General features: G+C 42.0%; 1 protein-coding gene across 2 annotated transcripts in view; it reads right to left on the reverse strand.

Moving 5' to 3' along the window:
- Positions 1–7,090: 7,090 nt before the first annotated feature.
- zfyve16 (zinc finger, FYVE domain containing 16) overlaps positions 7,091–26,123 on the reverse strand; it is a 66,025-nt gene continuing 46,992 nt past the window's right edge. For both annotated transcript variants that reach the window (XM_080743295.1, XM_080743294.1), the window contains 11 exons: positions 24,471–24,593; positions 22,778–22,933; positions 21,989–22,213; positions 20,548–20,630; positions 15,965–16,069; positions 14,849–14,999; positions 12,745–12,825; positions 11,335–11,497; positions 10,989–11,094; positions 9,403–9,579; positions 7,091–8,240 (listed from right to left, as the gene is read on the reverse strand). In XM_080743295.1, the coding sequence (XP_080599421.1) occupies positions 8,082–8,240; positions 9,403–9,579; positions 10,989–11,094; positions 11,335–11,497; positions 12,745–12,825; positions 14,849–14,999; positions 15,965–16,069; positions 20,548–20,630; positions 21,989–22,213; positions 22,778–22,933; positions 24,471–24,593 (1,529 nt within the window). In that variant the 3' untranslated portion in view covers positions 7,091–8,081. The remainder of the gene's footprint in view (positions 8,241–9,402; positions 9,580–10,988; positions 11,095–11,334; positions 11,498–12,744; positions 12,826–14,848; positions 15,000–15,964; positions 16,070–20,547; positions 20,631–21,988; positions 22,214–22,777; positions 22,934–24,470; positions 24,594–26,123) is intronic.

The following is a 26,123-nucleotide window of genomic DNA, read 5'->3' on the forward strand; positions in this document are numbered from 1 at the left end:
ACACTTTTTTGGAGAAAATCTTCCTCCTAGTATAATCATAATAACTGATTCTCATATTTTAAGGGGGGAAACAAATGATTGCACTGTATCTTTAAAATTAACAGAACATTTTGGATTCTTTATTTTTTCATTTTACATTTTTACTGTACCGAAACCGTACCGTAACCGTGATACGAACCGAACCGTGGGCTGACTGAACCGTGGCACCCCTACTGTTCATCCATCATGTACTGTATATCATGCTGCATGCTTGACACAGGCGGCATGTTGTGGAGAAGCTGTAAAATGCACCATGTTGTAAAAGTTAATGTAGCTTACAGTGAATGCTAACAATGATCCTTATTGTTCCTAATTGTTCCAGCTGGCCTTAACGACCTGCGTTGACCTCAGAGTGCTGTAACCTTAATCAGTGCTTCTCAAACTGTTTCATGGACCCCCAAATTGATAAGCATTTAGCCGTGGAAAATCTGAAAATGTTTTTATGCCAGGGACCCCCATAAGAGAAGAGTACATTTTGCCACAAATATTCATTCAAATGTTCAAGATTTTGATACTACAGTAGGCCTATACAGTATATCACTAGTAAGACACCTCAGGGCGACAATTAAGCGAGGTCGCGCCACAGTGATGTGGACATCAGGGGTGTGAACATCAGCGATCTCCATATATGGGCATAAAAGGGATTTGTTCACCCTGGCATCACAGGGATCTCTCTAACAGGGCAAATTAATATTGATGACTTCAGGGAACTACATATATGGGCACAAAAGGGATTCTGTTAGTGTGACATCACAGTGACATCAGAGCACGATGTCAGAGCGGCAAACCCATAGACTGTAAAAAATGTGTACATGTCTACACGGATGGACGGACACGGACTAGCTGTGACGTTTCTCATAGTAAACTGCAATAATTTTCTGTACCGATGCTGCTTGCAGAAGACACACAATAAATAAAGCAATCTTGAATCTCCTACAACACCTCGGCCCCCTGCAAACAGAGCCATTCACCAGCATCCAGCCACCATTCTCTGCAGGTTCTACACACCACCCTCTCGTCTCCCACCTGTCCTTGACAACAACAAAGAGGGCTGCTACAGTACAATATGTTAGGCTGTTATTGATTGATTACAGCTCTGCGTTCAACACCATAGGCCCCACCATGCAGCTCTGCCTTCAACACCATAGTCCCCACCATGCAGCTCTGACTTCAACACCATAGGCCCCACCATGCAGCTCTGCCTTCAACACTATAGTCCCCACCATGCAGCTCTGACTTCAACACCATAGTCCCCACCATGCAGCTCTGCCTTCAACACCATAGTCCCCACCATGCAGCTCTGACTTCAACACCATAGTCCCCACCATGCAGCTCTGCCTTCAACACCATAGTCCCCACCATGCAGCTCTGACTTCAACACCATAGGCCCCACCATGCAGCTCTGCCTTCAACACCATAGTCCCCACCATGCAGCTCTGACTTCAACACCATAGGCCCCACCATGCAGAGACTGAACCCTGCAGTGTGTGACTGAGTAGGCCTACTAGACCTCCAGAACAGTGATGATGGGTCCAGTCTCAAACCAACAAAGGGAGGGCCTCAAGCACGTGCATACATAGACATCAAAGGGGGCTTGAGCCACTGCTCTTTTAGCCATCAGTAAAAAGTGCCCTCTCTCCAGACCACTTTTACTATGCAAATGCCCTCTTTCCATGCCATACCTGAAGGCAGCATCCAAGAGAATTGCCTTGTCCAAACTTGAATGCTACATCTTGTGTTGAAAGAATTGCCCTCTCTGTGTAGAAATCCATGCTGTACACCACATCTCCGGTATTCACTTGATTATGGCTATAGTTCAGTGTGGTATCAAGTACCGAAAATAGCCGACCTCCAAGTGCGACGCGTTGTGAGCTAGCCGACACATGCGTTGTGTCGGCTATTTTCAATATTTTCACCAAAGGCCCTTTTTAGAAATGTCCCTGCATTGGCCTCTCTAACATTCTCTGCACGTCCCTGGAGGGCCTATCTGGAGGAGGTGGCAGCAGGCCTCACATATTCCTAACGTTGTTAAAACCCAAGGAGGAGATGATTGTGGACTTCTGTGTGCAGAGGCAGAAGGTCTTACATCAGTCCCTCTCCTGATCAACAGGGAACCAGTGGAGAGGGTGAACAGCTTTGAGTCCCCTGAGGTGCACGTCGGCGAGGAACTGGCTGGGAAAGGCACACAGCCTGTGTATCATTGAAGGTCCCGAAGGCAAAGTGTCAGAGAAGGTCCTGAAATCTTTCTACTACTCCAACCCAGAGCATCCTGTCCTCATCCTAGGGGCGTTGCTATAGTATAGACAGACCTATATGAGAGCTGTGGAAGGTGGAGAGGTAGTCTGAGCTCAACACTGCAGGACATTAATAGGGCAGGGCAAAACGAATGATGGACAAACTTCATCCTATAGTAGCAGACCTGTGAATATGCAAAATGGGTAGTAAACTGCCTCATAACCTCATAACCCTGTGTCTGTCAGAGCCATGGTAAAAAAATATGTAGACAAGACAAAAATATATCTCATCCATTATTATTACTTTATATTATTAATTTCTTGCTGTTATATTGTATTGTATTGTGTTAGTTAGTTATCCCACACTGGGCCTATAGTTCACCCCCACATATGAAAAGATGAAGATGTGGTGTCTGTTGTCTCCATTGAAAATGCAGATAACAGATACAGATGTTTGTGTTGTATCCATGTTAGATTGAACCTGGCACGTAGTAAGATATTCTTGTTGTGATTCTTAAATAACGTACCATGATTATTAGCAAGTAAACACACTTAAGGGTGATTTACACTGAGCTGTTTGCCTGTTGCATGGTACATGACACATCGGTTCACAACCTAATTTAAGCCAGGCTCTGCATGATTTACCCGGCTACAAACCCTTTAAGGGTTGAAGCCAGTCGTCCCCAGTCAACTCCATGCTCTGCTCTGACCTGATGAGAACCTCACTTTGACCCAGCAAATCTTGGAATAACGCCGGAGACCATCACAACTTTGTGTGAATATTCCATTCAGTGTGTGAGGTGTTTCAACCAGTCAAAATGTTCAGAAATAGCTAATCTACCAGCTCAGATTTTCATATGCCAAAGTAGGGCTTAAAGCTGCAATCTCTAAATCACCCCCAAAATCCAAATTCTTTTAGTGAACCTGCCCATCTGAGCCCAGATATCTGTAGTGCCCAGTTCTCCTGCTACCATAGAGACAAGATTCTTCACCTCAAGGCTCTTCCACAATCATGTAAGGCAGGGTGCCCAAAAGGTAGATTGTGATCTACCAGTAGATCACAAGGGCTGTGCAGGTAGACCACATGACATGCCCTAAAACTATAGAATTAAAATGTAAAGAAAAATATGTATAAACAATTCTGTCACATGTGTCACTTGAATTACGGTGACTGATTGATTGACATAAAAAGGGGCCTGTCAGCTCCCTTCATGTAAGAAAACCACCGAATGCAATGCTTTGTTTTCAAGAGTCAGTAGAATTACAAATAAACCTACCACTTCAATACAGAATGGGATGAAGACCTTTTCCCCCCCACTATTTTCCATTTCAAGTATGTTTGTCTTAATATTTAAAGCCAGTGCTGCTATTCCAAAGCCACCTCAGGTACATTTTTATTGGGGTGGGTAGATCATGTCGAGCTGGTCATTTTAAAAGTAGTTCTCAAGTCAAAAAAAGTGTGGGCACCCCTGATGTAAGGCATCAACTGCTATAGTATGAGAATGAATAAATGGGACGTGCCAGACAATTGTATTCATAAAACTTGTTTTAATTCTTAAGTAAATACACAGATATTTAGAAAGATATACTTTGAAGAAATCAAAAAATGACCCAGATACCAGGTTCACCAAATAAAGCCAGTGCGAATGAATAAATATATGATTCTTTTTTTTTACACAAAAGAGTACTTTAAAACATAAATTACAAAGCATAAAAATAGTTCTCTCTTTTTCTTTTCACAAGTAGGAGAATTTCTTCTTTTTTTGTAATGTTTGGTGCCAAAAACATTCCTCTGGATACGAGGAGAGAAATCCATTAGGAAAAAAACGACAAAACGTAGCCGGGCCTGATCTTTAAATGCTTGCAGTGAATGTTATTTGCAACAACTATTAGTGAAACATCTTTACAGTCCGTTAGCAGCAAAGAAAAGACAATCCTTCACGTTTTACCCTCATGTCATTAAACCACTTTCAACCTGATTTCAGATATTTTCCGAAAAGTAAATTTCGCCCCCAAATTGTGGAAAAAAGCAGATCTACAAGCTCACAACGCGTTGAGGCACAACACGTCGAGAGCTTGTGGGTCTGCTATTTTCGCTATTTGTTGTATGACTAAGTACAGAGAGGCTTGAGTGGTTGAACTACCTTCATTCAGATTTGAGGGCTTACATATGCACGAGTTTTAACATACACTGGTATTGTAAAAGTGAAACATAATTAATATATATATATAGAGAGAGAGACATTGTAGATCCATACTAAGTAAGCACAAACATTAAGAGTCTTGGAAGCACGCTATGCCTTAGCATTAAAACATATAAACTCACTTGTGGTCAGCGAATCAAGCGTTCAATAGCTTCAACAATCAGCTTAAAATGTAAAAGTAAAAAAAAGAAAGAAAAAAAATTATATATCAAACCATCCAGCTAATACAGGATGTTTCTACTGACATAAGAAGACTTATGAGGCTCAAATGACAGCCAATTATTACTGTTGTCAATTATCATCATCGCCTTCTAATACTGGAAAACAAAACATGACTGGATTTATCAATCTTTGCTTAAGGGGAATGTGAATAATTTCAGTCATCTTTTGCCACCACTCACATACAGGTACACGGTAACTGTAGACCCCCATTTGTTGGAATTAAGGCGATGCCAAATTATTTAGGTGAGATTTCAGCTTGAGTGAATACAGCTCTTTTGTTATCATCTTTAACAGCCTCCTTGGTTCACGAAAAGCCTGATTTATACGTAGTTAGGTGCCGGTGTTGCTCGTGGGGAAATAGAAGATCTACAAGCTTATAGATCGGTTATTTTCAGCGGTGCTCAACTACATTTAAATGAAGCTCGGGGTTCACAAAGGGGAAGGATTTAAAGAGAGTGAAGACAGACACTATGTATTATTGAGGGTTGTGAGAGAAGGATGTCACCAATACATTCACTATAGTCTAAAGTAAAGCCAATCTAAGTAGCACCAACGGTGTTATTAACCTAAGATCACTTCCAAAAGCAACTTGAGCAATTAGACTTCTTGTTAATTAAAATTAGACTAATAAATCAACCACAGCGATGTTGAGTAGAGCCTGGCTAATGTTAAAGCTGCAGCTTATCATTATTATTTAGATCATGTATCGTTTTATAAACACAATCAATCTCAGTCCTAACCAATTGACACACTGGACTCCTGGAGAAAGAAAAAGTTTGAAATAAGTTTTGTTATTTTACATTGCTCGAGGATCGCTACACTAAAACGGCCAAATCTATGGAGATAACGTCCTATCAAAAATATTAACATTAATTGTTTTAGCAACATCTTTGCTAAAACCTTTCCCAAAAAAAATAGTTATTTAATATATAACAAAATCTTGATATAACTCTCAATTTGTCTGTAGCCTGGATATTTGAACAGAGGATTGAAAAAGAGGATTGTTGTCTCCATTTAAAACAGAGACAATAGAAACGGATGTTAGTGTGGCGTAATCGCAGTGAGCAACTTGAAGCAGTCCATGTTAGTTTGAACCTGGCACATAGTATTCAGTATTCTTGTCATTCTTAAATCGTTTACACAATGATTATTAGCAAGGAGACACACTTAAGTGCTGTCGCGTGGTAGTTGACACGATGCATGACCCAACATAAATCAGGCTTTATGTGTGATTTATTTATTCATCTCACTCTTACCACAAAACATGTTGTGGTTCTTCGATGAGACGTTACGGATGGAAGACAAGTTGCCCCCCCGGTCAACATCACTTTTGAACCAGTAAATCCTGTGTGGAATAAAGCCTAGAGACCTCCCATTCACTGTGCACGTTGTTTTAACCACTTCCAACCATTCCATTTGTTCTATTGTTGCACTGGTTGCTTGCTCCTATGCACCTCGTACTGTAGGTGTGCAAAAGGACTTTCCTCTACAAACCACTTCCAACCTAAAATGTTCAAACATGGCAAAACAATAGCTCATCTGCAAGCTCTAAAGTTTCTCTAAAGTGGGGCTTATTTTGTTTGTTTTTGTTAACCATACTGGTTCATAGCTGAAGGGAATTTCAGCATCTCTTTATTGAGAGAGAGGCAACAGACAACAGTTTATTTTTTTTAAGATTACAATCTGAAAAATGCTCACGTGTTGTGAATAAAACGAACATGGAGTAAAACAAACGGAACACATACTGTACATATAGACGGAGAACTGAGGTTGATGACAAATCAGTGACCACACACAGCGAGTCGGTTCATTTATGACAAAAATCGCAACAGACAGAAAATGGAAAACACTGGCAGAAGTTAGATGATGAACTGTGAACATTCGTGGGGTGGAACTGGGGGCGCTAGAATGCGAACGTTTGCACCACCAGACAAGGTGTGGAGCATTTAACGCAAATTAAAAACATGGGGATCGTTCCGCTAACCTGTGCTGCATATTTACACATCGCAACCGTGTGTGAAAAAAGGCTTTTTCTTTTCTCTCGCTTTCTTTAAAGGCTTTACGGTAGCTCTTCAACACATCATATCTTTTATTCGATGTCACCGTTATAAATGCTGAACGAATACATCCAAAAGGTCAAAGCCACCGGTCTTTTCCAGACAAGAGTTTAGTGGACACATTCACAGAGCTGTTGGCCTATGCTCCGTGGTACTATGGTGTAACAGCTGATCTACAAACTCACAACAGTTCGCGAATGCGACGTGTTGTGAGTTTGTAGATCGTCTGTTTCCGGGCACGCCATAGGAGAAAGCACACATGGGGCTCTAAGAGAGAAGCAGTGACAAGGTTTGGAAGGCAGAGTAGGAAATAAAATGGTCAGATGGGGCTTGGTTGTTTTCTTTTGGTTTTTAATTACTTTTTTAGTGTTAGATCTGTTGAGTTAAAGCAGCTTAATTAGTAAAAACGCCCAAAATACACATCTGGCAGACAAGGACAATGTCACACCGACAGACAGACAACCCATCACATCCTGATTTACATTCTTGCAAAAAAATCTGCCAACCTCTAATGTATCATTTCTGGTGGGGGAAAACATTAAATATTAACCTTTAATAACCTTTAATTATGTGAATAACAAATCAGGCCATGGTTAGCTGGTCAAGGTATACGGTTAGCTAGCACTTAAGCAAAGTCTCTAGACTAGACGGGAAGTCTAGTTCACGGTAAGGTTTTGCGAGAAACTGCGGCTACAGAACGCTATGACAACTTAAAAAGGTTCAAGTTGCTATAGAAATGGGATTCGTTTCACTGTCGTCGTGCCAGTTTCCTGGGTATTGTAGTCTTTTGTCGTTGAGTGGCCGGACCTGCAGCACACAATCTTTTAGCCTACAACTCACTGCACTGAACACAAGAAGACAGAGATGGATGGTCTCAACAGACCCATCTTTACATTTTTTTATTTGGTGTGAATCCCGGCTGGCTTGCCGTGCGGTGCAAAATAGCCGATGTACAAGCTCACAAGTCGCCGCGTTTGCGGCGACTTGTGAGCTTTGCACATCGGCCATTTTGCCCGCGTGACTCTACCGTCGTATAAATTAAGCGTCAGTCAAACTACGCAGCATTGGCTTGGTTTCAATCGCAAACATCCTTCCAGCTGTCCACACACACACTTCCTTGTTTGTATTCCAGCATCTCTGTGTGGTATATTTTTACACGTCTTCAATATAATATATTTGTTGTTCTTCTTCTTCTAACTGAATGAGACTTATTATTATTATTTGTTATATTTGAGACAGTTAGAGTATATGCGTGATGTAGAAGAGGAACTCCATGTCCATGGAGGTGTGAGGCACGCTGGCACTACCTCCATGGATGACGGGGATCAGAGCATATGGGTGATGTAGAAGAGGAACTCCATGTCCATGGAGGTGTGAGGCACGCTGGCACTACCTCCATGGATGACGGGGATCAGAGCGCCGTCCAGCTCGTTCATGTAGCGCTGGGGCAGGAGCCTGCCTCCCCAGCCAGCCTGGTACTCCACCTGGGGGGGAGGGGGAGAGAGAGACACGTCGTATGAGGAGTATGACAGATTTGGCCTTTTCTCCCCAATTTAGTCATTATACCAATTGATTCCTAGCCTGGCCAGCCAGCCTCATACTGTGCATTCACTCACTTTTTCCTTCCCACAATATGAGTCTGGACTTTGGCCTATAGCCTATAGGCAGCTTGAAAAGTGGGCGGGAGTACTTGCCTTGACAGACTCCTCTAACCAATCAGCGTAGCAAAACATCTGACGTCATCACAGTGCAAGTGCAGCCAGTCGGAAGAATGGCAAACTCATCTTTTCGGCAGATGAGCTCCGCCAACGCATACTTCTGTTCCTTTTTAATTGTTGTAATTGATTCCAACTCTGAAATAACTTCACTTATTGCTTGTTTTATTGTTTCAGCGTTAACTGTTACACTTTTGCTATTGTTGTTTTGAAATAGTAGGGGGAATTAAGCACAGAAAATGGCCAAATCTTTATGCGGTGGATAAAAGCACAAAATTTGGTACAGATGTCCCTTGGGTCATCCTAAAACATCCTAGAAGGGGTGCCCAAAAGAATCTTAAACAGGAAGTGAGTTATGGACAAAATTCAAAATGGCCCAGGCTACATGCCCACTTGCCAGAAAAGTACACCGTCCATTGAATTACTGTTCAATGTAACACTTAATTCATTGCATGATAAAGAAAATGTCATACCTCCATTTTTATGCCAAATTCACTACATATCTATGAATATGACTATGGTTTCACACTTGTTATTTTATATTTTTAAGTGTAGCAACAGTGAAAACAGCACATAGGTCAACAGTGCTCTTATTTTGTATTCCACAGACCAGAAGACAGAGCGCTCTGGCCACGTTCAGGTGTTTAGACAGATATCTCACGTTGAGTTTATAGACGGTTGCGTCCCCTCCCAAATGCGCACTTGGGTGGGCAGGAACCTAAACTCCCCAAACGCCTGTTTTTATTTGGCCTTTTTCTCCCAAAACACTGCAGGGATTCCAACCCCAGTCTCCGCTGGCCCACTCATTTTCAAACTGCCAGAGATGCAAGACGTTCTACAGATTCTATTGAAAACCGTTTCTTTTCCATGTCATGAATTCTGGATTAGTGAAGGCCCACAGCTGTCACTGTGTCTACATTATTATTATTACCATGTCAGTCTGAGTGGAGACTCGGAGACAGAGAGCGTTGATGCCGCCGGCCGCCAGCACGCTGAGGTGAGGCGTCAGCGCCGTGCAGGCTGCGATGGCCATCTCACTCTGGAACACACTGCAGGACGACAGCACCGTGTTCAGACAGCTGTCTGGGTCCTTCAGCTCATAGAACACCTGCATGGAGAGATCATACATAGTTATTAGGGGTGTAACTATAATTTAATAGCGATATGATACGCATCACGATACATGGTTGATGATGCGATACATGGACGATAGTGGTCAATTCATGGCGATACGATTCGATTCTAGGATTTAAAATCGAAATAGTAGTAACTATTTAGCAAAGAAATTAAATCTGTGTGAAATGTGTCAATAGTGCAGGTTTTTAAGGGGAAAATGTATATATAAACAACTAACACTGTGACTCTCTGGCAAATACATGGACATCATATTTTAACACATATGGACAAACCTGCACCTTGACATTAAACAGAGATTACACACATTTAGCGATAGACCGAGAGTAGCTATATGGAATGGAAAAGTAATTAGACCCTTCTTTTTACATTTTCTTCTTAAAATTGCTAAATAAAAGGTACAAGTACTTTGTATCCATAAAATTGATTATTTGCATTGCAAAGCGATTCGATACAGATTAATTGCATTGTAAAACGATACGATACAAAGCCAAACGATATGATATTTTGCTGTTTGTGTATCGATTTAGTAGATCTTTGCAAATTAAAATCGTTGTTTTGATTCAGTTACTATATCATTACACCCCTTGTAGTTATAACACCTGACTTATTATGTAGTTTATCAAATCGGTATCACACCAAAATATGAGTGCTTTAGCAAATCTTGGCATGCAAGGAATGTGAATATTTTGTGTCTTTTGTAACCACCATTTGATAGTAGTAGTACACTATAACTGCAAAATATCTTATACTTTAGAATCTGAAGTTGAAATCCAAAAAGAAATCAGAGTCGATGCAAAATAAACTTTGTGGGATTTCAACTTGAGTGAATATTGGTATCAACTAGCTCATTTGTGACCATTTTTGACAATATTATAAGTTCATGGGAGGCAAATTAATACGTTGTGCACTGATATCGCGTGTGACACATAGCTGATCTATAAGTTCTACTCATCTACCAGTTTATTTATTATGAGCTTGTAGATGACAAGAAGTGAAACCAAATACAGTATACATGACTGGTTTGTGGTTTATGCTGAGTTGTGCATACTATCGCATTGTGCACAGAAAATATCTGATCTACAGTTCTAAGCTCACAGGAGGTCTAAAAGGATACCACAGTATCGGTCTGTGTATCGAGTGGTATATCGACTCTGTTGGGTGGAAAGTCCAAAACTGTTACAGAACATAAGTAGCAGATCTGCAAGCTCAAAGCGCGTTGCGTCACGCCGCGTTTTGAGCTTGCAGATCTGCTACTTTTGATGCTTTTGTGAGAAGCTCTAGTAATGATCAAGTAGGGCGTTAATTTACGAAAGATCACAAAAAGTGAAAGGTTTCTGTAGATAGCCACGATATGAAAAGAGAATGAAGAAAGGAACTCACCTCGGTGCATCTAATGGTTCGACCCTCCGACTCAAACTCTGCGTCTTGCTGCATCCGAACTCTGTGGGCTCCGTCCAGAGGCCTTCCGTCAACACCACTCTTTATGCTGCAAAAGCACAACATGGTAATAGTTAAAAATATAATACAAAATATAATACATTGCCCTGGAAACATTGTTTCCAGGGCAACTCCTAGCAACCGAGGAGCGATCAACGGATAGAAACAGCAATATTAATATGCTTATTAAATAAAGATCTCCGTCTATGGCAGAACTTTTAGACGAAATAAAAAAATCCTAGCACCAAATGGGTTCACACCAGTACATAAGCGTGGTGCTGGCTGTTACCCTGTGTTGAGCGGAGCGGTCCAGTCCACCCAGCGGACCGTGACGTTCTCCCTGACCTCTCCTCCATCGTTCTTCCCACAGGGGATCTGCAGGTCAGTCTGCTCTCTCAGAGCCACGCGCAGAGACTCCATGGTGTCTGGAGGGATCTGAACCATCAACCCATCTGGTGCACACACACACACAAACAAACACGTACACACACACACACACGCACGCACGCACGCACGCACGCACGCACGCACGCACGCACGCACGCACGCACGCACGCACGCACGCACGCACGCACGCACACACCACATTAGTAAACTCCAGATTATTATTTTTTTCTCCCCGTAAATGAATGCCCAACAGAAAAGGTCACATAAAAGTAGCGACTTAAAAGGGTTTCCACCCGACAGCAATGATATTAGCCCCCTTATTCCTTGTGGTTTTATAATTATTTGTGTTGCTGTACATGCTACTGTGTCGAGGAGCTGGAACCAAGGATTTTTACTCTTGTGTAAATATATTCTTGAATATTCCAACTTTAGCAGCAGCAGCAGCAGCAGCAGCAGTGAACCACCACATGAACCCTAGCATCATGATTCTGGGCATGTCAGGTTATTACATTTGGCAAAAATAGCAGATCTACCAACTCACAAGGTGTTGCAATGCAATGTGAGTAGATAATATATTCTATTATAAGATGAAAGGCTTGAAGTTAAAGAAGCTCTAATCAGCTCCCCCTTTTCACAGTATATGACAATTTAAGGAATCATTTGAATCATAACAAATATGTCAATTTGCTGTTGGCTGCTAGCCTAGTTCCAGACCCTGAATCGCTAGCCACATCCCTTTAAATTTTTTGTTTTGGCGATTCAGGTCTAGCATCGCTCTCATAAGAAGAGGCCTGCCTCGGTTGAAAATCCGATCGGCGAATCAGCGTCGTGAATCAGCGTGGGTGGGGGTTTCCCAGAACTCATGTGTGTTTCCAAGTACACCAGCGCCGCCGCCGTACCATACCACGCATCGCGTCGCGATTAAATGCGGTAAATTGCGGTAAAATGCGATGGTATCGATCTCGCTATGAAACACCAGTAGCAGGCATGTTATGTTGTGTTTGATTACTAGTTCGTAGTGCTCCTATTCTGACTGTTTCTTTGGTTAGCAAGTAGCACTAGCAAGCAACAGGCTAGCCACTAGCCAGCCACACTGAACCAATCGCTGAAGACTGCCTTTTTTTTGGCAACGCCCATCCCTGCATCGCCTTCGGTGGAAGTGAGTTCAGACTGAATAATGGAGTGAAACGAAATGTCAATTCAGGCTGAGTGTCAGGCTAGCTGGCTGCATTAACACAATGGGATCTTACTGCATGTTAAAGTTTAAAGTTAAAGGTCAGCATAATTATTTTAAAACTGACATGATCCTTACCTTCAACGATGCTGGACTTGGCAATGAACCCTGACGAGGGTTTTAGAGCGCCGTTGAAAACCACAAAACTGGCTCCAGTCACTGGAACAAACAAATAACACATCAAGACACACTGTTTGAACCTTTAAACTGAGAAAGTATATTTGTGATTTTAGCTACCAAATACATGTTACTTTGGGGGTTCTTGATACGGAAACATTTGAGGAGAAGGCATGTGTATAGAATCAGCCTCATGTCTTAATGGCATTAACCCATTAACTCATACCTCGCGATCCCCGTAGAGACCGTAGATTTCCCGCTGTACCGCGCTGCCATGCCCGTAGAGCCCGCAAAGTTTAATTAGCTTTAATCATTATGAAAGGATTAAAAGTATTAGCGCAGATTTTCGCTGATTCTGGCTCTTTAGGCCCGCCCCCCTAACTGTATCCGGTCATTTCCGGTCTGGACTGGATCCAGCTTTCCGTATCCAGTCTGAGCCTGGGCCATAGTCCCGCCTCCATTGGTTTACTGTGTAACTGAAGTGGAAGCTACTCGGCGATGGAACGCTCGTTTTTCAATCGGATTTTTGCGTTTGGAAACTTTGATCCAGTCTCTACACGCCTGGATTATGATCCCCGCACATATCGTGCGTTTTGTGCGCGAACGTGTCCACGTGTTACCATAGCGCACAGTTGGCTTTTTTCAATGCTTTTTCATGTAAACACTGGCGGATAAGCAGGGATACAGCGTGGCAACGGATATGTCTTTTTCAATGGGGTTTTTTGTATTCGAAAGCTTGTCACCGAGTCTACACGTCTACTAGATGAGTCGCGCACAGATTGTGCACGATGCGTGCGCGTGCCCACGCTAAAAGGTAAGGACAATTTGGCAGCTGCTTACTACAGCTATGTTTAAAATGGCAGAGAAATTGTTAAGGCCTGGAATTATTTTAGACTTTAGCTATTGAAAAATAGCAGATATACCGTACAAGCTCACCGTGCTGCACTGTGATCTTCTATTTTTTGAAAAATCATGAAAATGTTAGCAAATCTTTGAATATATCATTTTCAAATCAAACCTTTGTAGCTCAAATCTTTGCTACTGGGGGTCCCTGGAACAACATATTTTGAGATGGGAGTTCGTGGCCAAATAAATATAATTTGACATGAAAAGGTTTGAGAACCACTGATTTATTTAGAAGAAGGATTAAGAAGAGATGTATAGAATCAGGTCAATATATTGAAAGAGTTGCTCAAATTGTCATGATTTTTCAAAAATAGCAGATCAAAAAGTTTGTGTGAGCTTTTAGCATAATATAATGATCAAAGTGGTGCAGGATGCAGGTCTAAAATAGTTGAATGTAACTGACCTGTGCGGGTCTGGGTCTGGTAGTTGTAATGTAACTGACCTGTGAGGGTCTTGGTCTGGTAGTTGTAATGTAACTGACCTGTGTGGGTCTTGGTCTGGTAGTTGTAATGTAACTGACCTGTGCGGGTCTGGGTCTGGTAGTTGTAATGTAACTGACCTGTGCGGGTCTGGGTCTGGTAGTTGTAATGTAACTGACCTGTGCAGCTCTTGGTCTGGTAGTTGTAATGTAACTGACCTGTGTGGGTCTTGGTCTGGTAGTTGTAATGTAACTGACCTGTGAGGGTCTTGGTCTGGTAGTTGTAATGTAACTGACCTGTGAGGGTCTTGGTCTGGTAGTTGTAATGTAACTGACCTGTGAGGGTCTTGGTCTGGTAGTTGTAATGTAACTGACCCGTGAGGGTCTTGGTCTGGTAGTTGTAATGTAACTGACCTGTGCGGGTCTGGTAGTTGTACTGACCTGTGCAGGTCTTGGTCTGGTAGTTGTAATGTAACTGACCTGTGCGGGTCTGGTAGTTGTACTGACCTGTGCGGGTCTTGGTCTGGTAGTTGTAATGTAACTGACCTGTGAGGGTCTTGGTCTGGTAGTTGTAATGTAACTGACCTGTGCGGGTCTTGGTCTGGTAGTTGTAATGTAACTGACCTGTGAGGGTCTTGGTCTGGTAGTTGTAATGTAACTGACCTGTGCGGGTCTTGGTCTGGTAGTTGTAATGTAACTGACCTGTGAGGGTCTTGGTCTGGTAGTTGTAATGTAACTGACCTGTGCGGGTCTTGCCAGGCATGCTGTTGGCCTGGGTCTGGTAGTTTCCCTCCTCGTTCTGGAAACACACCAGGTGAGAGTCTGCCTCCAGGCTGAAGCTGGCTCCCACGCTGATGACGTGCTCGTTAGACGAGTTGATCACCTTCAGCATCTACACAACAAGACAAACACACACTATGTCTGCTCTGCAGGCCCAGATCACATACAGTAGTACCTGCTGCTACAGTACATACAGCAGCAGTACGCAAGGTTTCATCATGCATTTAGTGCATGCACAATAGTGTCTTTCATTTCATCGGCTTTAGGAGTGAAGTGTCACTCTGGGAAACCAGCAGGTCTATTAACTCATCCCGACCCGAGTCTCCCGAGATATTCCCGTTGGTCCACAGGCCTCTACGCCCGAGACTCCAGAGATATTTGTTTTATTTCATTTAATAAAAAATCACGCTGGTGCCGATGAGCTCGAAAAAGCAGTGCATGTGCTTAGCACCGGAAACATGAAGTAAGGTGATAAAAAAAGAATCTCCATTGGCCGTGTTAATTATTTTATTCTTTTTAAGATTTGTTTTGGGGCTTTAATGCCTTTATTGGATAGGACAGTAGACTGACAGGAAATGGGGGGAGAGATGGGGAGTGACATGCGGCAAAGGTCACCCGGATCGGGATTCAAACTGGAGACGCCACCAGGCATCCACGCCTATGTGACAATGCCTAAGTGGTATGCGCATGGACCAGTAGGTCAGCGGGCGCCTGGCCGTGTTCAATTTTGCATGAAAACACACATATCTCTGTTTCCTTTTCCTGCCTGCCTCCTACATTGTAAACACTACTCCTTAGCTTGTATCTCTGGAACAGTATGATGGTTTCACGTGCGGTCTTTAGTCATCGTGTGCACGATGGACACGCCACAGCGACTTTAAAAGGTACGAAAAACTAAAAAAGCGGTTTGTGGCCGACGACTTTGAAAGGTACGAAAAACAAAAAAAGCGTGGCAGGGAACCCTCAAAGTTGAAGTTTAATGAAAGCCGTCAATGAGTTAAGACCACAACGTGTTGCAATGTGACATGTTGTGAGCTTGTAGATGGGGGTCTGTTTTATAAATAAATGTAGTCTTACCTCAGTAAAGCGACTCTTGGGGATGTCGATGTAGCTGTGTCCCATCTCCATGTGTATCCTCAGCCCCTCTACTGCTGGAAGGCTGTACTGGTAGTTCCTTAAGTCCTGTGGAGACATGGTTCATCTGAGGTCAAAAACACTTGCACTCAGTGTCCTGCAGGGGGCTCAGTTTCCCAACTTTTGAGAAAATCGACCCAACGTGGAAGTGGCAAGTTATGGACACACCAGATCATGGTGTAGGAAACAATGCTTTTACAATGAATGGTTCTTAGCTGCCAGGATCACTGAAAAGCTGAGGTGTGTGACAACCAAAAATAATTGTCTTTAGTTTGACAGGAGTCTGCATCTGTGGTAATAGTTGGGACATCAAAAAGGTGTCTTGGGCACATTGTTACAGAAGATGGTTTTATTTCCAATTATTCCCAATGCAGTCGTTATGCCCACCAGGACAATTCCCTGCATTCCCCACAGTGTTGTAACCACATGAACCCCAACATGCCTGCTCTATTCTAGGGGGAACATGCAGTGAAATTAGACAATTAGAAATTAGAGCTTGTAGATTAGGCTATATTTCTGTAGTAGGAAGAAAGGAGCAGACCAATTATAGTGCCCTGGGGGACACCAGTTAACTAAAGCATACAGTATAGCAGGGTTTAGTGTAGCACCCTAGGCTGCCGTGATGCCAGTCCAGGGGTGCCACCAGGGCTCCAGACTAACTTTTTCACAGGTAGCACTGGTGCCACCTACCTTTTCATTAGGTAGCACCACCAGAAATTAGGTAGCACCATCTTTTTCTTTTTATAGCGTGGTATTAATACATAGCCTTAATACCAAGGACATCCAACGTAAAAAAGACAGTAAAAGGACTTATTTGGGATGTTCCTTTTAGGCAGGGTGTTTAACTGTACTTGCACTGTACTATAGTATTGAATACGTCATCTGGAGCAATACTCCGCCCTAACTCCGCCTTACGCACACTGTCTATACTGTTCTCCATATTTGTCTAATCAAATGTTCAGTCAATCAATCAATCAATCAATCAATTAGTCAAAAGCCTTATCATGCTGATGATAGTTGTGTTCATTTCCATACCATAGGTTTGCATTGATGTAAAGATTGACAATGACCCAAACTTGATAGTTGCAAAATATTTTAATCTGAACTTTAGGTTTCTCTGCATGAGCAGCAGTAGTTGACAAAAAAGGTCAGCATTAAGGCTGTGTGATATTAGGAAGCCTTCGATATTCAATATAATCTTGATGATGCTCATGATAAGTAAAAAAAAAAGCTGTAGTTTTAATGTATTTTTGCTTCAAGTTAATATTTTCAAACTAACAACATTAATTCAAGAAAATAATAACAAATATCTAGGCTAACAAAGGCAATATAATACCTAGAACTTTGACTTTCAGCTGCATGATTGCACTACGTAGACTACAGGGGTCCTTCTCAAAAAATTTGAATATTGTGTAAAAGTTCATTTTCTTCTGTAACATAATAGATTTGTTAAAACTTTCATATATTTTAGATTCATTGTGCATGCAGTGAAATATTCAAAAGCTTTTTTTGTTTTAATTTGGATTTCTATGGCATACAGCTCATGAAAATCAAAAATCCATATCTCAAAATATTAGAATATTCCACATGACCACTCAAAAGAAGCATTTATAATACAGAAATGTCAAAGTTCTGAAAGGTTATGTTAATTTATGCACTCAGTACTTGGTATGGAATACTTTTGAACAAATTCCTTCATCAATGGGGCGTGGCATGAAGGTGGTCAGCCTGTGGTACTGCTGAGGTGTTATGAAGCCCAGGTTTGCTTTGATTGAGGCCTTAAGCTCATCTGTGTGGTTGAGTCTGGTGTCTCTCATCTTCCTCTTGACAACACAACACAGATTCTCTGTGGGGTTCAGGTCAGGCCAGTTTGCTGGTCAGTTAACCCTCTAAGGCCCACGGTTGTAATATTACAACGTTTGTATTTTATCCAAAAAAAGGTTTAAATCATTTTATTTTAGCTACCCCTACCACCTAAACACCACCATTGGATTCTATTGTTTAGTATTACAATGCCATTGGCCACAATATTTGCATATAAATACCCCCCACAGGGGCTGACATTCACACCCGCCACACCCGCTGAAATTCCAGAGTTTTGACGAACAACATCTCACTTTTTCATGGAAGCTATACCTCACAAAAACATAAGTAAAATGCCTGTACTATTTTTTTTGGTGATCATTAGAATGTCTAGAACATGTACATATGTTATTATTGTGAAAAATATCCCCCATATGTAAATTAGAGCATGATTTATGATTTTTGATTTATGGCTATAAAATCTTACAAAAACATTTTTTTGAAAAAAACATTACATTTTCCTCTTAATAGGACTCCTACAACACCATCTGATTTTTTTCAATTTTTTATTTCAAGTATTTCTTAATGCGGGCCTTAGAGGGTTAAGGCCAGTAATACCATGGTCACTACACCAGTTACTAGTAGTTTTGGCTCTGTGGGCAGGTGCCAAGTGCTTCTGGATAAAATAAATTATCATCTCCATAAAGCTTTTCAATCTACGGAAGCATTAAGTGCTCTAAAATCCCCGGGTAGATGACTGTCTTGACTCTGAACTTGATAAATCACAATGTGGGCAAAACCAGCATTGCAATGTATTGCAGGTGTTGGTCCACTGTGTTTTATCAAGTTCAGAGTCAACACAGCCATCTATCCAGGGCTTTTTGAGCACTTTGTGCTTCTGTAGGTTGACAAGCTTTATGGAGACGATGATTTCCTTTAGCCAGAAGCACTTGGCACCTGCCCACAGAGCCAAAACTACTAGTAACTGGTGTAGTGACCACGGTATTACTGGCCTTAACTGACCAGCAAACTGGCCTGACCTGATCCCCACAGAGAATCTGTGTTGTGTTGTCAAGAGGAAGATGAGAGACACCAGACTTAACCACCCAGATGAGCTTAAGGCCTCGATCAAAGCAAACCTGGGCTTCATAACACCTCAGCAGTACCACAGGCTGACCACCTTCATGCCACGCCCCATTGATGAAGGAATTTGTTCAAAAGTATTCCATACCAAGTACTGAGTGCATAAATTAACATAACCTTTCAGAACGTTGACATTTCTGTATTATAAATGCTTCTTTTGAGTGGTCATGTGGAATATTCTAATATTTTGAGATATGGATTTTTGATTTTCATGAGCTGTATGCCATAAAAATCCAAATTAAAACAAAAAAAGCTTTTGAATATTTCACTGCATGCATGCACAATGAATCTAAAATATATGAAAGTTTTAAAACATCTATTATGTTACAGAAGAAAATGAACTTTTACACAATATTCTACTTTTTTGAGAAGGACCTGTATATGCCATAATAGGCCTGCTGCCATTCAGGATAGAAAAATAAAATTGTCCTTATGGTTTTGGAGTGAAGTAGAAGTCAGTTTCAAGAGGAGTTACTGGGAAGTAGGTTGCTTGATACAGTATCAACAAAAAACGTTCACTTGGACACACACACACACACACACACACACACACACACACACACACACACACACACACACACACACACACACACACACACACACACACACACACACACACACACACACACACACAGAAGAGTTTACAGGTGCCGTCCATTTCAGCTAATTGTCTTTGAAGTAAAAATGCTTTGGGCACTGAGGAATTTAACGAGTAACAGTAGGTTTAATGTAACCTACGGTTGAAACAATCACGAGCGATTGCTAATCACAGCCCCATGGATTATACATTATCCAGTTCGAGATGACAACAGAAAAAGCAAGGTTGTATAAAGAAAGGTATGTGAGAATGAGATCTATCCACGGAGAGCAATAGAATCTGTCTGTCTGTGTGACTCCACGTGAGGAGACCACCAACGCTAGCGTAGCTTGAGTGTGTGTCTGTGTGGGGTGCATCTCTCACTCTCCCCGTCTGTGTGAGTGTGAGAGGGAGAGAGAAGGGAGGGGAGGGGCAGCAAGTAGGCTCTTTGGAGGCAGGCTGGAGCAGGGAGAGAGAGGTAGGGAGCATCCTCCTTGAGGTCGCACTGGTGCGACCTGGTTAAATTTTAACTCGCACTTTATGAAATTAGATCGCATATGCAACCTAATAGGTCGCACCCTGGAGCCCTGGGTGCCACCCAAGTTGAACTGATCTTTTTCAGTTTACACCAAGTCTCTTGACCCAATACCGATCTACAAATTCAAAATGCGTCACAACAACAACATAACACGTTGTAAGCTTGCAGTTCGGCTATTTTTGGTCAATGTTCCCCCCAGAATAGGGTTGATGGGGTTTCGTTGGTTAATCACCAAATATAAAAGTTATTTTTATTTCAATCTGTCCTATTGGAAACACATATTCTCAACATTTTTCCTTGTGACATAAACTATATATGGGGAAAGATTTACATATTAGACATAAATGTAAAGTAACAATGTATAACAGGAGTGCCATGGATTAAAAAGTTTTTTACAGGGGTTCACTGAGAAAAAAAAGAACCTGTGCATATACTGTAGGGTGTTTATTGGTTAATGGTACTTACAGCCAGTAGGTTCATGATGGTGTGTCCAGTTTCTCTGTACACAGAACGCCTGAAGCGAATGCTGACCAGTGTTGTGGGGTACACTGGAAAAAGACAACTTTGGGTTGACATTCAATACACACAACACGAACACTGAAGTATAGAATATCATTATTGATCAAATGTTGGGTTTGGCACAGAAAACAAAATGCACATATTTTAGCTTACAGTGTATTACTGTAATCACCTGTGGCATTTACAGATTCAAAACATATACTATGTTACACTGCTTTCTGCAAAGGCATCATTTATCTCTCTCAAAAAGATAAATAATAAAAATAAAGATTATATTCACTTGTGTTTAGTGTTTATTTGTTTTGAGAATGGCTCTCCAACTAAAGTTAGTTACTTTACACCATTGATTTTGTCTGTATTTGCCAATGTCCTACTGTTTCTACCACATCTACAGGCATCCAAACAGGGAAAGTGGTGCGACTACAGCCTTGTGCTGAAAGGTTAAGAACATATTATCTTTTATTGCGTGTCTAAAAACCTCTAGAATAACATGACGCATGGCTGAAGAGAGGAGCGCCAGGTAAACAATGTTGTTTTGTTCAATGGTGACACATTTCCTAGTAACGTGCCTTGGTGTGACAGAAAGGAAGCACATAAGCAGGTAGTTCTTAAACGTGTTAATTTCAAGAACCCAAAAAAATGGACCATTTCGGGTCCATGTGGTTCAATGTTGTACACTCTCAGAGTTACAGACCGTCGACTAAAGCTATGACAAAAAAGGTTTGTCTAAATAAAAACTAAAGCTATGATGACTAAACCCAAGACTAAATATATGGGCAATTTTGTCAACAAATAAGAACTAGACTAAATGTTAGGGTGGGACTAGTGGAGAAGAGAATCAGTAGAACTAAAAGACAAGTCATTTTATGTTTGGTTGCACTCGGGTGTTGTGCTCTGAAAATAGCAGATTGCAGAAAATCGTCCATTTTCAACATGCATTGCAACCAAGTGTAAAATCAGCCATTACGACGCCATCAAGGCCTGACAAATATATTTTTAAGATATGTTTTGGGGCTTTTATGCCTTTTTTTGATAGGACAGTAGACTGACAGGAAATGGTGAGAGAGATGGGGAGTGACATGCAGCAAAGGTAGTCGGGATCGGGACTCGACCCAACGACCAGACTACACTGAGACCTATGTGCTATGCGCCTGGACCGGTAGTCCAGCGGGTGCCGACAAAATACATTTTTGTTGACCAAATCAACTTTACATTTAGTCAACTGAAACTAAACTAAAAATATTCAGATGACGTTTTAATTTGTATTCAAAAGACTATGACTAAAAACTAAATCAAAATGTTGCTGTCAAAATGAACACTGCCTGGAACCCCCTCTCCTCAACGACCCCATACTCTGAGGAAGCAGTGCCATAAAGCAGGGTCTCACCTTGGTGCTCTGCTCCCAGGCGCAGCAGCAGTCTCAGAGGGAACACCTTGGCCCAGGGTACCTCCAGCCTCTGGATGAGAACCCCCACCAGGACAGGGTGAGGAGGCAGGCTCAGGCCCTCCAAGGGCTGACATGTAGGAGAGAAGAACAGCATGCCTCCATGCTCCTTACTGCCCAGGAAGCTGCTGGTGAACGTCACGTTCCCCAGGTCCTCGATGAACTTACCTGCAGGAAGGGATAATTACAATTTTAAAAGTGTTGACTTTGAATCCAACTCTTGTTGTCTTTTATTACTTTTAATTCTTATTTTTTTAGAGTTTTCCTAATATAGTAAAAACTTAAAAAAATAGTTAAAATAGCCGAACTACAAGCTCAGCAAGCAAGCTCAACAAGCTTGTTAGATCTGCTATTTCCACTGCTTTTGTGCCACGCTCTTGTTTCTGCCTGACAGCAAAACATTTTGGAAGTAGTCTCTAACCACGTTCATAGTAACAACACTACACATTCAAGGCAGTGGTGCCGAAAGATCCAGCTGTTAGCAGAAAAACATAAGAGATAATTACTGAGTACGAAAAAAAGGGAGTAAAGGAGTTGTTTGTGTGTGTAAATTAGGGATGGGGTGATCGTTTATCGTGATGAAAAACACTTGTATCGTGGAGATTTAATTTATCGTGAAATTGTCCTCCGTCATGCACTGGGATCAATTCACCTTTTATTTGCCAAGCTGCATATCCAGTACCACTTAAACCCTCTGTGCGTCCTGGTAGATGTGTAAATCTAATGCTGTACCTTTCTGAGCGTCCTGGTAGATGCTGAGGTAAAGCGTGAACAGGTCCCTGGGGAGAGTCTTCTCCTCGGGCAGACACTCCAACACAAACAGCAGCTCTCTCTGGCCCAGAGCCTGGAGCCCACAGGACACCAGACACCAGCACCTCCTGCTGGTGTCTGACAGCATGACAGGAGGGGACACACAGGGAGAACAAACACACACACAGGGAGAACAAACAAACACACACACACACAGGGAGAACAAACAAACACACACACAGGGAGAACAAACACACACACACAGTGAGAACAAACACACACAGTGAGAACAAACACACAGTGAGGAAAAACATACACGATGAGAGAAAACACAGAAAAAACAACAACAGTCTGACAGTAGGAGAGAGCACACTCAATGAGAAAACACACAGGCAATAGGGTTTGTGGGGCAACATAAAACTATCCCCTCATCTATTCTAATGAAACACAGTGTGGCTCTTTAATGTGCTTGCGGCGTGTCCATTGTGCACGATCGCTATATCGCAGTGCATTTAGTGGTCTGTGTTCGATCAGAAAAGGCTGCATGTTCATGTCCAACTGGCCCCGAGCAACAAGTTAGCATGATTTCCTAGGGACTGAAATGACAGGAAGGTGAAACAGAGAAATGTGTCTCAGATGGGAAGCACTATGTCCGGGGCACTTCGGCACTATGTTGGGGCAATAATTATTTTGATATTCTATATAAATATGAAATACAATTAATAACACAAGTTTCCCGAGTTCTGGCAGTGGGAGATATTCGGCCTAATGTCGGGAACCTCGTGTTTGGCAGTAGATCTGTTAAAAAGTGTGGATCACCGATTTTTGATCCTGGCAGAAAGTGTGTTCAAATTGGTGGATGTACAAACATGCTCATGATGCCGAACTTGTAGATCAGCTGTTATTGGTGAGTCAGTAGTCTCGTGTGGCCAGACTGTTGACTTAACGTTAGAAGAACGATGGGTACCCGGTTAAAGCAGAAGCGAAGCCTCCTCCTCACTTCCGTTTCCGTCTCACATCGTGCACATTTATCCTAATATAAATAAAAATCATCTAAGCATATTTAGCTTGCTGCTCAGAAATGACATTTTAAAATATATTTTCTTGAACGGTAATGCCAGCTTCCATTACTCGCCGTTCAGGAGCTGTAGTTCCAGACGATATATAGCATTCAGAGATTGTGGAAAAGTTGTCTGGCTACGTGAGACTAGTGAGTCAGTGACACCATCGTACAATGAAGTATAAAGCCTGATTAATACTTAGCTATACGACGGCAAGCACAGCTTGTGATTTGTGAAACGGCGTGAGAGGAGCCCCACACACTATAACGCTGAGTTTAATAAACAATTAGCAAGATATGTAGAAATATGATGTTGTGTGAGCCATACAGCCAGAAATTACACATTGCTTTTATGACATCTCCAAGATCATTATATTCACACTTTCTGGAAGACTGAACATGTATTGCTAGTTTGACCACTTCAAATTATCTTTAATATTTAAAATTACGAATGACCGAAAATAGGCTATCTACAAGCTTGCAGCGAGATGCATTGAGAGCTTGTAGATCTGCTATTTTTGCTGCACAACATGCTCCCATAGAAGACAAACTGACTTGACTATGGAATCCTAATGACAGAACTGTGAGAACTTTAATCCATGACGTGTCACTCACATGTGACCAGCTTGACGTGGACCAGCAGGTTGGCGTTCAACACGAAGGTCAAAGGGCGCGGTCCTCCCTCCTCCAATAGCAGGAGGATCTGGCAGGGGGCGGGGCCCTCCTCCACCAATATGTCTGCAGGAGAAACAACAGAAGATGGTCTCGTAATGAATGAATGATAGAGGTGGGAATAAAGGAACACATTAACAAAACAAAACACACATGAATGAAAAATGTGGGTCAGAGGTTCTGAATTGGCATCCAGGGAGTGTGTGTGCTCATTTTGGCAGCGACCGGGCCAACGGCAACTGAGATTAGGTGGTAACAAACTGCGAGGACGCACGTTTTGCAAACATCGGCCTCATGGTGGCGCTACAACAGGCCCGTTTGAAAAATGTGGGGCAGAGGTTCTGCATTGGCATCCAGGGAGAGTGTGTGCTCATTTTGGCAGCGACCGGCCCAACGGACGCACGCACGGACAGAGAGGAAAACATACTCTCCCCCATGCCTTCGGCTGGTGGAGACAATGATAATGCTGTCAAGCAAGTCTACGAAGCTATCCTTGAAATCTATGAAAAAGTTTAATCTGCAACCCAATGTTAGTGTAACATGTAGTGGGCAGGGGTCATCACCATGTTGGCTTATGGTGGACATTTTTGTAAAAAATAATTTTATGCCACGGACATACAAAATGTGAAGAGAATAATATTATCAGAAACAAAGATAGCCCTGAATGACCATAACAGGTCTGTAACACTGAGAGTGTACAAATGGACCCTTGAAGGTCCATTTGGTTCCATTTTTACACTTTCAGTATAATGGGGGTCCTTGAAAATAAAACATTAAGAACCACTAGTACTAGTTGGACTCCTAATATGCCATAGTGTCATAGTAAATAAGTGTCATTACATATTCTGAAGAAAACCTGGACACTGACATTCAGTAATTGGGTCTTATATGATCAAAATAAGAACATATATAATTAGGGATGGGTATCGTTCACCTTTGAATCGATACGATACCTTTTTCGATACCATTTTCGATACTTTTTATTTAAGTTTAACTACTCTACCGCAGCAGCGGTAGAGTAGAGGTGATGATGATGATCACACAGTGTGGCGGAGCGGAGAGTATAGACGTTGCGTCTGCTAAATGCCTAAACGTTGGATAATCATCATAATAATAAACATTATAGGCTATTGTCGGCTATTTTCCACAATAACGAGTGTCGCCTACTAAAGCAGTCATTAAACTCTCAGTAGCCCAACTGTTACAGATGCGACCGGCCAGGGGTGTGTTCAAGAGTATCGAAACAAGGTATCGTTTGTTTTTACGTGAACCGATACCCGATAGTATCGACGTCATTCAATCGATACCATTAAAAGTAACGCAGACGATACCCATCCCTATATATAATGGTGCCACAAACACATTTGTCCATGTACGGACATGTTGATGACCCCTGGTAGTGGGGGGTCCCTGCTTCATCTGTCTCTCAGCTAAGAGGTCCTTGACCTGAAGACCCTCGTACTGTACTGCACTGTTTCCCAAGAAACTGGGTCGCGACTCACCCGAGATTTCAATTGGGTCGCCAAAACATTTCTTTGCAAAAAGTTAAAAAAAAAGAGAAAAAAAATATATTGTTGTCAAAGACAGAATGATTCT

The sequence above is a fragment of the Nannobrachium achirus genome (assembly GCF_963921795.1).
Source record: "Nannobrachium achirus genome assembly, chromosome: 15".
NCBI classification, from domain to species: domain Eukaryota; kingdom Metazoa; phylum Chordata; class Actinopteri; order Myctophiformes; family Myctophidae; genus Nannobrachium; species Nannobrachium achirus.